The 13,620-nt window shown below is 39.9% G+C and overlaps 3 protein-coding genes across 11 annotated transcripts in view; 2 read left to right on the top strand and 1 right to left on the bottom strand.

Annotated features, from left to right (window-relative positions):
• Positions 1-246: 246 nt before the first annotated feature.
• LOC113212563 (interference hedgehog-like) lies at positions 247-7,701 on the top strand. Of its 5 annotated transcripts, none has more exons than XM_026431314.2 (16): positions 247-642; positions 2,476-2,578; positions 2,663-2,877; positions 2,988-3,186; positions 3,271-3,486; positions 3,571-3,786; positions 3,886-4,044; positions 4,137-4,313; positions 4,417-4,539; positions 4,621-4,770; positions 4,876-5,147; positions 5,240-5,459; positions 5,551-5,763; positions 5,959-6,137; positions 6,336-6,544; positions 6,632-7,701. In XM_026431314.2, the coding sequence occupies exons 2-15, from the start codon at positions 2,500-2,502 to the stop codon at positions 6,534-6,536; spliced, it is 2,619 nt and encodes an 872-aa protein (XP_026287099.1). In that variant the 5' UTR covers positions 247-642; positions 2,476-2,499; the 3' UTR covers positions 6,537-6,544; positions 6,632-7,701. The 5 variants fall into 5 exon arrangements, with proteins under 5 accessions (XP_026287099.1, XP_026287096.1, XP_026287097.1 ...); XM_026431311.2 differs by having other exon boundaries at positions 248-642; positions 6,333-6,544; XM_026431312.2 differs by having other exon boundaries at positions 248-642; positions 3,274-3,486; positions 6,333-6,544.
• Positions 7,668-13,620, bottom strand: part of LOC113212564 (protein lin-52 homolog) — a 13,572-nt gene continuing 7,619 nt past the window's right edge. The window contains exons 2-5 of one of the 4 annotated variants that reach the window (XM_052274515.1): positions 10,435-10,506; positions 8,622-8,705; positions 8,441-8,545; positions 7,668-8,357 (exon numbers count right to left, since the gene is read on the bottom strand). In XM_052274515.1, coding sequence (XP_052130475.1) covers positions 8,218-8,357; positions 8,441-8,545; positions 8,622-8,697 — 321 coding nt within the window. In that variant the 5' untranslated portion in view covers positions 8,698-8,705; positions 10,435-10,506 and the 3' untranslated portion in view covers positions 7,668-8,217. Of the gene's footprint in view, positions 8,358-8,440; positions 8,546-8,621; positions 8,706-8,878; positions 9,304-9,452; positions 9,560-10,434; positions 10,507-13,620 lie in introns of those variants that run through there. The other 3 variants (XM_026431316.2, XM_026431317.2, XM_052274516.1) reach the window with 3 other exon arrangements.
• Positions 9,591-13,476, top strand: LOC113212566 (UV-stimulated scaffold protein A). Of its 2 annotated transcripts, none has more exons than XM_026431319.2 (14): positions 9,591-9,847; positions 9,938-10,048; positions 10,156-10,375; positions 10,450-10,570; positions 10,674-11,006; positions 11,084-11,224; positions 11,345-11,479; positions 11,573-11,763; positions 11,852-12,144; positions 12,210-12,399; positions 12,487-12,636; positions 12,725-12,876; positions 12,960-13,098; positions 13,185-13,476. In XM_026431319.2, exons 1-13 carry the CDS (start codon positions 9,723-9,725, stop codon positions 13,057-13,059), a joined length of 2,262 nt encoding a protein of 753 aa, XP_026287104.1. In that variant the 5' UTR covers positions 9,591-9,722; the 3' UTR covers positions 13,060-13,098; positions 13,185-13,476. The 2 variants fall into 2 exon arrangements, with proteins under 2 accessions (XP_026287104.1, XP_052130472.1); XM_052274512.1 differs by having other exon boundaries at positions 12,960-13,089.

The following is a 13,620-nucleotide window of genomic DNA, read 5'->3' on the forward strand; positions in this document are numbered from 1 at the left end:
CATGCTGTGTGCAGTGAGCCCTGCTGAGCCCAAGCCCGGCCGCATTCTTTAGCCGGTACATGAGTCTGCCCTGCCCTGCCGCACTCCCCTCCCCCTCTCGCGGTCTCCCCCATCCTCCTCCTTCGCCCGGCCCTCGTCGCCTTGCCTCGTCCTCTTCCCGCCGCCGTGCCCCGCCCCTCCCCGCCTCCTCGTCCTGGGGTCCTGGCTGGCTGGCTGCAGGCTGGCGGCTGGCGCTGGCGGCTGGCGGCTTCACTTCAGTTCAGTTGTTCGGGAGGCGTCGAGCCGGGCAGGTACGCCGTACGGACTGTCGTGGTCGTGATCGGTGGGGCCCCGCGCAGCGCGAGCTGAAGCCAAGCCAGGACGAGGGTCGTGGAGTGTGGAGTGCCGTGTCGTGTTCGCGAGTGTGGTGTGACCAAACAGTGCCCTGTACGCTAGTGAGTGAGTCCGGGAGGACTGTGCTGTGAACAGAGAGGCCCGGCCCGGCCAGTGTCCTGGAATGTAAACCTGGCCGCCGCCAGCTCGCTCCTCCGCCCCGATGGTTCGACAGGTGGACGCCGTGTCGTCGCCCCTCGCTGCCAGTTCTGTGGATTCTACGAAGCAGCTCCCACTGGAGTAAAATGTGGAATGGCACGGTTTCGGAAGGTGAGCATCGCAGGTGACATGGGACATGGTCGGGGACGTGCTGGGGCTGGATGGCGGACCGCAAAGCGGCGCCAGGACGTACAACGCCGCCCTCGAACCGCAACCATTCATAAGGGGTGGATATGCAACAGGTGGGGAGGGTGAGGGTAGTCGGAGGCGGGGTAGGGCGCAGGTGGTGGGTCGGGCGGGTGGAGCAGGTCCTGCCGCGGTGGCTCACCGGGTGCGCTCGGCCAGCCTGCAGCTGCGGCGGCGGTCTACCTGCAACTGCAGCGCTGCCCTGTCCATTGACCTCGGCCCCGGGACTGCAGGAGAGTCCTGGACTTCAGCCTCTTGCCAGGCGCGACCGATGTCCGCGCCGGACCTGGCTGTTTGTTCGCAGATTGTTAGCCGTCGCACCTTCAGGTGTCCTGCAGGAGGGTCTGACCAGGTATCGCCTATCCCGCCCCTGCACTGATCTGGTTTACGACTAGTGGTCTCTGCCCTTGCGTTTGCTAGCCTATACAGACCTGCACCGCTACAGCACGGTTTGCCGACGGATTAGACCCTCGTCTTCTTGTTGTCCTCAATCCGTCGGATTTGTCGCGGCTGAGTGGACTGTCATGTGCATGTTTGTCGCCCCCCCCCCCCCTCTTCCCTCTTGTACCTGCCATTCTCACGAACCCCACTCTCACCCCCACCCCATCTTCCTACTCATGTCCCCGTCCACCCCGTCCACGGTCCACCACTCCCCGATACGAGCCACCTGTATACAGATGCCGTGTGGCGGATGCATATGTTGGGTTTTGTCCTGAGGTCCTAAACGTGGTAACTAGCTTAAACAAAAAATGGTGTGCTCATGCAAATTTTGGAAAAGTTGAATTAGTACTTTTCCAAAGAAGTTTAAATTTAAACTTGCTTCCTCTAACATGTACAATTATTATTTTTCAAAATTTCGCGGGATGCGTGGTAGGCCCTGAACCCTGAATATTGAATATCTCCTGTTTTGACAGTATCCTTACTCCTTTTTGTGAAGAGTGCATATTTATGTAGGGTAGCAAACTGGGAAATGCTATTTCATTGTATCATGCAACATTTCAGACATCTGGAAGCCCTGAAGAATCTAACTCTTGAGGGAAAATTCTTTATTTGATTTATAGTTTGGCAGCATTGTTTGTTTATTTTCAAAGTTCAAGTCGCTACTACACCCTGAGCCTGGGGTGTCTATTCAATGCAATGTTGGAGACTTTTCTCTACGTTATTATGGAAGTGCACTTGGGGTTCATGATGAGTTTTAAGGGGAAAAGGCTGGACCCCAAAATAAAACAAAGAAGCCAGAAAATCAAAATATTTTTGATTGAGATGAGTTATGTCATCAGTAGGATGACTCACAGTGTCAACTCAAAGAGATCAGTGTTCAAACAAAGGTTACTGAATTTTATTGCCATCGTGTTAAAAAATTTGGAAGAAAATATCCATTGAAAATTTCTTTAAGAGCATGTGCAATTTTGCCCTGTGATTGTAACTTCAAACAACACATTGCCACTGCACTTGCACTAGTCTTCCTTATCTTTTGGGGTTTGGGTTTTGTGTAAACTTACACAACCAAGATTAAGAGACATAAAAAGAAGATGTCCAACTTAAAGATGTCTTTAGATATTTCATTAGTCAGGCTACTATTGAGCAAGCCAGTTCCGTACATAAGTGCTCAAAGAACAATCAATGAAAACCACTGATAATCATTTTTGTGGAGACAGTCAAACATTGTTAGTTGCCACTTCCCCACCCTGTTTAAAAGTACCTGTTTCATTTATGGCATTTTACTGAATAACCAATTATGTCTGTCTCTTTGTCTAGGGATGTACCTAAAGTGGCAGCATCATGGAGCGCCCCCTCAGTGCTCTTATATTAGCACTTCAGATAGTTGTGCTACTAGTCTGTTCCAAAACCACATCTGCAGGTGTGTATCTTTTAAATTGTTGTTGGTTTTCCTCCAAAAGTTTGGTTTGGATTAAATGAAATGCTCTTTATTTTTTGCTTGTAGATGTTGGACTCCGATTTGTTCGAGCTCCAGAGCCATTTGTTGCTCCTCCAGGTGATGATGTTACATTTGATTGCTCCCTTAATGTTCCTGCTGAGCAGGTGAGATGGCGCCATAATGGTCGCTATCTTAATCACACTGCTCACAATGGCAAGCCTGAAAGTAGTAACCAGCTCATTGTGCGAGTAAATGATGACCGACAAACTGGTGACTACCAGGTAAGATATCTTTACTGTGTGGTTTGTGGATAATTTACAGGTCAAAAACATTCATTTGACTGATTTTTTTTTTCTTTATTTTTGTATAAATTATCTTTTGGATTTTTCAGTGTGTTGCTTGGTATGGAGCATCAGCGTTAGCCTCAGTGCCAGCCCACCTCAGTCTAGCTCAAATGGGAGACTTCCCCTTTGCAGTCGATAAAGTTATTGAAGTTTCAAAGGGGAATACAGTTTTAATTCATTGCCAATCACCCAGTAGCAATCCACCTGCAGTCCTGCAATATTTTAAAGATGAAAAAAATCTTCCTGGTAAGTCTCACCTTACAATAAATCTGTCTCTCTTAATATATAAATTTGTTTCATTGACTCTTAATTCTTTTTTTCATTAACAAGCAGCATCAGTACAAGTCATTTCATCAACTGGCAGTTTAGTCCTTCCTAATGTATCTGAAAAAGATGAAGGTGTTTATACTTGCTCTGCAAGTAACTATATAACAGGAAACACCAGAACTTCACATCAAAAAATTTCTCTTCGTGTAACGCGGAGCACTGAACCACAACAACCCCGGTTTCCATTTAGGCCTGAGGATAATTATACAGTATCAGCTGGTAAGTACTAAACAAAATGCAATCTTAATTATTTTTCTTTGAAAATTTAACCTCAGAACTAAGTTGTTTTTAAAAAATTTCTAGGGAGCAATGTCACTTTAGAGTGTGCCGGTACTGGTTATCCCACTCCAACTGTGACATGGCGAAGACTGAATGGGCCTCTTCCAAATCAAGCTGATCAAATTCCCGGTGGATTAAGAATACTAAATGTTGCAGCATTAGATAGGGGAACTTATGTTTGCGAGTTAAATAATGGTGTCCATAGAGCTGTATCACACGTAATTTCATTATTTGTTCAAGGTAGTGTGTGCTGCTTAAAATTATACTGAAGTAAAGTGAAACAATCTGAGGAAATAGTTGAGGACAATGATGTATTTCTGCTTTATTTTTATTTTTTAGAATCACCAACTTTGTTATCAGAGCCTCCTAAAACATCATTAAAGGAAGAGGGTGAATCTTGTCAACTAGACTGTCAATTCCAAGGGGAGCCCCTTCCCATTATTACTTGGCTTTTAAATGGAGAATCAGTAAATAATGACTCCCTCATCAAGTCTAATGGTAAGGATGACTCAGTGCACAGCAAAAATATACTTGCACCTGTAGGAATTTGCAACAAGGAACCTATTAAATGTTAAAATTATTTTTTTTAGGAGGTACTCTATTAGTTACAAGATTAGAGAAGCGCCATGCTGGTATTTATCAATGTATGGCTTCCAATGCTCAGGGCACCACCTATGGCTCTGCAATGCTGCAAGTAAAGCCTAAACAAGTTACTGCACAGCTTGGAAGTGATAATATGGCAGAGGGAGATGATACTGAAATAGAAGGTAGTTCACATATCTAAAATTTACAGTATTTTTTATTTTCAAAAAATCTTTAGCATTATTGCATGGAGAGAATATGAAAAGTGGTTCTTACATTGTTTCACAGTTCCAGGTAACTTTGGACACACAACCGTAACTTCTACCTCAAGTCATCACCAATCTGGGAAAAAAGAACACAGGCGAGGTGGTGGTAAGGGACGACGTAAAGATAAGAAGCATAAAGGAAATGGTTAGTGCATGCCATATATTTTTAATTTGTACTAATATATCCAATATGATTTAATAATCTAATTGTTTGCCTTCTACCTAGCTGTTATGATACCCCCGACAAAACCTCATATTACTCGTTTATCAGATGAATCAGTAATGGTTAGGTGGAATGTACCTCCCAATGATGGATTACCAATTCAGTTCTTTAAAGTTCAATACCGAGAGCTTGGTAATGGTCATGGTAGAGGGGGTAAGTTTTTTTCTCGTTTTTTTAACAGACTATGAACAGTTTTTTTTTTTTTTTTTCCCTTCTCTAACTAATACTGACCTTTGACCTTGTCAACATTTAATGAAGGTGGTCGACGTGTTCGAGGAAACCGTTGGATGACCAGCAATGAGGACATTCCACCTCACATCAGAAGTTACGAGGTGGCCAACCTCGAACCTGATCATACTTACAGATTCCGTATTGCTGCTGTTTATTCCAATAATGATAACAAGTTGGGTCCAAATTCAGCAAGATTCCACCTTCATCGTGGATCTCCTACTCTCAAAACACACCTCAGTGCTCCATCTCTGACTAGAACAGAAGCAGTTAGTCCATCTGCAATCCAGATACACTGGCAGGTATGTGTTTTTATTATTATTATTGATGTAATTATCAACCCCTTTTGTTTGTTTTTATTTATATTTTTTTTTTTTTTTTTCCTTTTGCTTAGTATGCTCCGTCTGCTGCTCCAGCAATTGAAGGATTTTATGTCTACTATCGAGCAACAAGTAGTGCAGGAGATTATGTAAAAGCCACTGTAGAGGGAGAGCAAACAAGACAATACATTATCACTCATCTCTTGCCTGATACTCCATATGACATAAAACTTCAAAGCTTTACAGTTGGAGCAGCATCTGATTTCAGTGCCATCCGCACTCACAAAACCCAGCGTAAGTAGTGCTGCTCCTGTTTGAAGTGAAAATTTAGGAATTAGATAGTATTGTTTTGGTTTGAATTATTTTTTGTATTTTCATCCTGCAGGTGAAACGACTACGCCACCTCCTCAGGTTATACAGGCTGGACCAAGTGTCATCACTGATAGTGGCTCATCACAGAGCCAGTTGTACATGGTGCTAGGTGCTGTGCTGGGTGGCTTAGGGCTACTTCTAGCCCTCTTTCTATTGGTATTTTTGTGCAATCGACATAACCAGCAACCTCAAGAAGGTCCTCATAATACATCACATGCCCCGCATGGTAAGTTGATTGCATGAACTGCAAACAATCAAAGAAATAAAAGGTCTAATATTTGCACATGTACGTGTACATTTTGAAAGTTTGCATGTTAACAATTCTAATTAAAACTAAAAGAATTTTAGAATCAAAATTAATTTTGTGTGTGGAAGCATCCCTAGCCTTTGCTAATTTAAAATACGTTGATCTATGATGCAGAAACTATTGACCGCGATAAGCCTATTGAGCCAGTTGTGAATGGGTTTGCCCTGAATGGAAGGACAACAGGAACACTGAGTGCCAATCATACCAGTATGGGTAACGGCCACCTCCAACCTAACGGACTTCTTATGCATGCTAACACCATCACCATCACTGGAAACCCACTGGATGACAAGGTTTGTAAATAACAAATCTCCCAATATTACTGGTACTGACTGTCTGAGATCCTTTAGTTGAAGTTCCTCCTTTTAATCATTTTTAACTAAATTTAATACTTAGGGTAAACTTGAAACCCTCTTAAACTTTTATTTACAAAGAACTTTTACAAAGGTAGCAAATATTTTGTTTAAGCTGGAACACTTATTTTTCAGAAGCACACAACGATGGAAATGACGTTTCTGTCAAGCCACACGAACAACAACTGTTCCATGGCACAACGGACAGCGGCAGCTGGCAGCGGTGCGCTGCTCAAGGTCCGCAGTTCTCTCAGGTCCGCCTCAGCGGCATCGGAGGAAGAGAACGAGACGGAGCGCATGGAGCGTGCTCCCGGCCGACCAGGCGAGAACTACGTGTGACTCTAAAGGTAGGTGATTTGCACCTCTTAGCTACATGCATTTCTGGAGAAAAAAAAATGTTGTCTGGTTCACAGTGCATTTTTTGTTTTATCCAGGGCCCTCAATCAACAGCTCGCAATGAGTTGGTTCTCTGAGAAGGTACTAATCATCAAAAATGAAAGGTGAAGAGGTAACATACTATGTGTGAAGAACATCTGGCAATCATAAAGTAGGACAGCACAGCTGTGGCAAATACAACGAAATCTATTGTGATTTTTTATAGAATGCCATCTTATTAAATGTCTTTGTGAGTCTAGATTAAATCCAGATTTAGTATTTGTAATATTTCTTCTGTTTAGAAATTGTAAGTGTGGTATGCACCTGTTTTCTAGACATTGAATAGAAAATACCACTCGGAAGTCAAGGCTGTACACAATTCTGAATTGTGTCAATGTTTTCCTCACTACAGCCAAAGCAAGACTGATTGAAAGAAACCAGCAGTTATCAAAAGTAATCCTGTGATCCCTGTAGATATTAGAATTAAAATAGCTGTCTTAAATCAACTAGCTAATGTATCATAAATGTATATGACTGATAAATACTGTACAGGCAGGAGATATTTTGTACAAGTTGTTTTAAGTTTTAATTATATTTTTAAAGACCAAACATTAAAGGTGTTTGACACCTTTGATAATGTTTTTGTTTTTAATACTCAAGGTGCTGAAAAAAAATTGACAGTTTTATCATGGGACTGACTGACATGAGCATTCCTTTTACTCAGTCTGGACACTCAAGTGTTGTTTACCTGTCAAGTTGTTGTCAGGTACTGTGTTTTATTTTTATTTCCTGTGATCTTTTAATTTAAGTTTTGTTAAATTCCACAAAAAAATGTGGATATTTCTGTTTTCAATCATGTTTTTCCTGCCCTCTACTCATTGAAATCTTATGTGGCTTTGCCTTTTTTGGTTATGTCTTATCTTTTAATTATTTTTCTTTTGTAAAGTGTTAAAATGATAAGAGGTATTTCTTTGTAAAGTTCTACTCATTATGCACATAAATTGCACATGACATTTAACTCTCAATTAAAAGTTGTTGTAAGATATCTGTTATGCGGTCTGTAATCAGTCTCTTACAAAAAAGGAACATGAAATGTAATAAACAAATTCCGACTGATTTTATTACATAACTCGATTGATTAGGAGTCAGAAGACCCACTTAAAATGCTGGCAATTACACATCTCTCACTTGACAACAATGCTTGTTATGGATTTGGTTTGAGTAAGCTTAAGACCACAATACATTCAAAATCGGAAAAAATACAAAATACAGAATTAGCTCCACCCTTGCTCTTAACTTGCTGAAGTGCTTACGTAACTTTTGAGGGACTCATCAAATATGGTAATGAACTCAAAGCATTCAAGTATACACAAGAGTCAAGAGACTTATTTAATTGTATATTAACTCAAAACCTCAAACAAATATTTGTAATAATAGAACAAGACACAAAACAAAATCTGAATTATGGTCTCAAATGGTGACTTAAATTTTAAAAATTTATTTAATAACTCCTCCCTTATAACTTAAGGTTGTCTGGCAGGACTTACAAAACAGGACAATAAAACTCAAAACATTTTTCAAACTCTTAATAATAACATAACTGACAATACCAGGTGATAAATACAAATAAAAGATATTTTTAAAATCATCGACGGCGTTTTGACAGGATGTTGAGATATTTCCCTCGAGTCATTTCTTTTGCTTCCTCTAAACCCAGCTGATATGCTAAATCATGAAGTCGTTTAACTTCAGAAATAAGAGCAGGCATAGATAAGTTGCTGAACTCTGAAAGAAATATTCAAGTAAGTTACATAAAGAGAATTAAAAGCCGTAGAAATTAAGGATATATCTTTAGAACTATTTCTTACGATTCAGGAGAGTCATATCTTCACTTGTAAAGTCAGCTGTCCATGCATCTTTGGCACCATTTGTTGCAAAAGATGAAAAGGGAGCAAAGTCGAGCATTCCAGGAACTGAAACATAAAAGTTCAATTTATTTGACTTAACTGTTTGATACAGAAAAGAGCTGTATAAGGATTTTCAACTTACTCTGCTCAGGCCAGAGCTCTGGAGATGTTCGGTCTAACTTCTCCATGCTGAGAAGGCTCTCATCTAATGAAGACATGGCTTCTTCTGCAAGGATATTAAACAGAGAATTAGTTCAATGTCTAGATAGCGCCGTCTCACAAGAAAAATCTCCCCTTGTTTGCTAGGACTAGTGTGTGAGAATGCCAACCAAGGAAATTTTGATACAATTAAGTGCCGAAACATAGCAGATTTTATTGGAAGGTAGTATGTAAATATACCTCATTCTTGATCTTCAAGTCCAAATTGCTCGTGTAATTCTTTCAGAGTTTTCCCTTGTACAGAGGCCAGCTTTCCTAATACAATTTGAGTGACATCTTTGATATCATTGAATTCATGTAACAAACTCACTACACTGGCGACATTATTTGATGAGGATGCACAAGTGGATGACAACACTGAAATGTCATCATCTAGAGATGCATCTCTTTTTACTAATACTTGATACTCTTCAATTGCATCTTTTTCCAATTTTACTGGTTGGGAGTCATTCTTTAGAGGCGATTTAAATTTAAGAGAGACCCCTTTCGAGTTGTGAAAAGACATGTCATAGTAATGGTTCTAAAGGTATTAATCTTCAGAAATAGGCAAAGAGTTCTGAGAACGCAACCTTGGCTTGGGGCTTGGGTTTCGGAAACAAATAAGTCAATACCGATAGCAAGCAAGCGATGCAAACAACATATACAGTATTTCAAAAAATGCTTAAGGAACTAAAGATTGCCATCACAAAAAATGTAGTAACTTTACAATTAACACAGTGAGAATCAACGAAAATAAAACATCTGGTCACTTTACCGGATGATTTGAGTCGAGGCTTCGCGGGTTGATTGGCAGCCATTTTCTTTGAAGTTAGCGTTCTTTCGACATTTTTAGCAAGGCCGTGAGTGGAAGTCTAAGCCTTCCTGAAAAGAGACGGTTGGTGGGAATGCCCAAGGATGAGAAACTCACATGTAGGCAAAAATCTGTCAAGTGCAAGTGGTGCAACTAAAGTGAACGGTGAACTGTGTTGTGTTTTGATTGAGGTTGAAAGTGTAAAACAATTTAGGACATTGCTCTCAAACAATTATGGAGCAGTCTCCTTCTAAAACTGATCAGTTCAAAGAACTGAAAAAGTTAATTACAACCTTAACTCACACGGGTGAGAAAGAGTTGGATCCTCCTGTCTTGAAAGGTATCACCAGGATATGCAAGTAAGTTTGCACAATCAAACAATCTATCTTCATACAGTTCCGAAAAAATAAACAATGACTGTTTTAACAATGTTGATGTGCACATTTCAGAATTTCCAATGACTATGTCATACATGCCTACAATTTGTTGATAGGATATCTAGAGGCCAATCATGCAGAAGTGCGATTGAGTTGTTTTCAGATTTGTATTGAACTATTTAAGTAAGTTTAGGGGTTACTGTATCATCTGTGATTTTTTGTGAAAACTGTTCCTAAATATACATATGTTTGTTTGTATTCATGTTTCTAACTTATGAATTGCCATTCAGGCGCTCACACTGCTTTCGTGAATTGCTCGTGTCAAACTTAGAACAAGTTATGGCATTGACTGTAGAGACAGACCTTTCAAAGCCTTTGCCTAAGCCTCGGTCAACTGCCCTGTCCCTAAAGAAACTAGCCCTTACCACTATACGAGACTGGGCAAAGCAATATGGAAGTGGATACAAGAAATTACATCTTGGGATATCTTTTCTCAAAAACTGCAAGAGGGTAATTGCAGCTCTTATAATCTTGAACTCAAAGCAGATTGTTTTACGTTGTGTTAATACCGTTTCTGGTTGAAGGTTGATTTGAACGCTATGGCACTTGAAGAAGCTGCAGAACATTCTCGTGAAGAAGAGCTGAAAAGAAGGAAAAAAGCCATCCAGAATGAACATTTTAAGAAAGTTGTGATTGAAATCAAGGGTTGGTAAACATTTTTTTTACATTTATTTTTAAAAAGTTTCAATTTTAATTTGGTAGACAATTAACACCTATTTTGATTTTTGTTATCTCTTCATCTGAACAGAAAAGCAGCCTGATATAATAAGTGCTTTAACAGAAATGGATAATTGCTTGAGTCTTCTGCTACCCAGACCTGAAGATTTTTTCATTGATGGTGAAGCTGAGCTACAAGGATATGAGGATACTAAAAAATTAGAGGAAGCACATGATCTAGATACACGGGACCAAAGCAGCTCCAAAGACTATTGTAAAACTCCCAGCTCACTGTCTAATAGTAAAGTTGAATCATCTGAGAGTGACGATGAAGAAGACTGTTTGTCAAAGAATCCAATCTTTGACTTTAGAAAATATGGAATAATTAATCCACATTTCAGTATTACTCTAAAAGTTGATCCTGGTATGTATGAGTGTTACTGTTAGTGTTAATGCTCATGTTAAAAATATGTTTCTTTAACATAATCTCCATGTTGATAGCTCAAGGCAGTGAACCTCTAGTTAAAAAGACTGAAGAGAATGCACCTATATTTGAGAGTGCTGAGGAATTATTTAAAGTTGTTACAGCTCGATATCATCCATGTATCTTGAAATGGGAAACTATATTGGAGAAATGCTCAGGTATGTCTTATTTAAAACAAAATAACATATTTTTAGAAAAATCTAATCTCTATAAAAAAAAATATAATTAGTTTCCCAATGATTTTTACATGCATTTCACTTCTCTGCTATCTCTTTAAGATCTTGATGACCCAACTGTCAAAGAGGTTACCCTGAGAATCAATGAGCTAAAATCTAGGCTGGAAACAGTTGTTGACAAGTACAAAAGGCTCAATATGGAAGCTTTCCACAAAAAAGTTCTTAGAAAAACCAGTGGTATGTTTTAATATTTTATTGTAGTGTACTTTAAATTGTTTTTTATTCCATATTAAAATTCAGCTGTTATTTTTGTGTGTATTTCAAATGTAGATGAGAGTGATACTTCAGATTCAGATTTTGAAGAAGTCCAAAATAAAGCTGGTTTTGAAGCATTTTCTAAATCAGCTCCTGTTAAACCTAGCCCAGCAAAGAAAGATGATACCTCACAGAAGAAAAGCTCTGCATCCAAGGGAGGAAATAAGAAAGATTGGTCTCTAATCTCAGATGAAAATAATGAAAAGGTAAGCAGAATGTCTTTATAGCATCCACAATTATGATGTTTTATTTTTTCTTTGGCTCGGGTGCTTAGTGTACCTTGATATTTTCCAGGACCCTACATCTGTTTTCAGTACATTATCCACTTTCTCTAGTAAAACATCAGAGGTGGCACCTTCAACAAGTAAAAGTTCACCCTCAACCAGTTTATCCTGTAATAATAGAGAAAAGAGTAAATTTGTTGTAGAGCAAGAGAAATCCTGTTCAGATGTACCCAGCTTCCATGACCAGCCTGGTCCATCAGATGATAGAAAGGCAAAACTTCTTTCACTTGCACCAAAATTACCATTTGATATTGATTTGTACCACTGGGAGGATGAGAAGATAGAAGCTCCAACTAGACTTACGTGAGTACAATAAGGAACAAAGTATTCTCTTCGCCTTACCTACATTAAATTGTTTGACTTTAAAGTGTCAAACCAGATGGTCATCGCTTCTGGCAAAAGACTGCAGAAGACAGAGATGAGATTCGTGATCCAGATGGTGAAGCTAGCCTGCGCACTCGAGTTATTGAGTTCACTGGGAACTTTGAGAAAGTAAAATGGACTTGCAGAGCTCCACTTCCTAGTGGAAAATTATGTCCAAGACAGGATAGAGTTAAGGTAATGTCTGTTGTTCAGTGCGAAATTGCTATACTCTTACTCATAAACCAATTGAACTGGTGGATCTTCATATGTTTGTTGGAACAGTGTCCATTTCACGGGAAAATCATTGCCAGAGATGAAGTAGGAAAACCAACTATTCCTGAAGATCAGCAAGCTGAGCTAGAACGTTTAGAATTAGAAAAAGCAAATGAAGTTCCTGATTGGCAAGATCCGAAACTCCTCGCAGAGCTCAAAGTAGGTTCCTCATCATTATTGTAGTTTGCTCATCTCAGGCTGTGCATTAGGGAGCTGACATTAGTTTACCATTACTATCTTTTAACAGGAGTCTACTGGTATGGATTTGAGAATGCCAGATAAAACCAAACGAGGATGGAGGAAGCATAAACCAGAAGAGAAGAAATACGTTGGCTTAACTGACCTTAAGGCCAGCCACAATACAACCTACAATAGACTTTCAAAAAAAGTCTTTGAAAAGTAATTTTTAAAAAGATTTTTATTTTTTTTAAACAAGAGACTTTACGCTTGGTATACTATTTAACATTTTGCTTCTTTGACAGATCATCAATGAGAAGAGTGGCAGCTGATTTAAATAAGTTAGACAGGAAGCGATTTCGAGACAAATACGGAGATCAGTTTAATTATGTTTTTGATCACTGAGTACCTGATTAATTAAGTGAAGCACAACCTGTAATATATGTAAATATGATAAATAAACATACACTTATATTATTACTGTTGTTGTTGTTATTAATTATTATTATTTTTCTTGTTGATATTTTTAGTTTTGTGTGAGCCCTGGGGCTGTCAAAATAAGATACGGTTTGGCCGACCGACCGACCGTCAACCTCGGAACGACCAGGATGACTGAAATATCGTGTTCGGGGGTTTTCTCGCACGCTGAGTCCAAATCTGGTAGTGCCGATGTCGTCCGGGCCCCCCGGGGACGTCATTGGGGACCTCCCAAGCACGCCGATGACACTCACACGACAAATACGATTCGGCTCCAAACGTCGTGTTCCTGGGCTGGTGCATATTTCACAAAAGTCGACAAATAAATTTATTATTAATAGCAAATCGCCCATAAATAGTTTATTATCCTGATCATTGCACTATTGCCACATGGCACACCCCTTTGGTTGCCGCCTGGAGCCACACAACGATGCACGGGGCGGGAAGCATCCCCAAAGGATCACATCCTGGACAAGCGAGGCGGGATTG

Source organism: Frankliniella occidentalis, unplaced genomic scaffold (genome assembly GCF_000697945.3).
Source record: "Frankliniella occidentalis isolate FOCC.00 unplaced genomic scaffold, Focc_3.1 Scaffold402, whole genome shotgun sequence".
In the NCBI taxonomy this organism is placed as follows: Eukaryota; Metazoa; Arthropoda; class Insecta; order Thysanoptera; family Thripidae; genus Frankliniella; species Frankliniella occidentalis.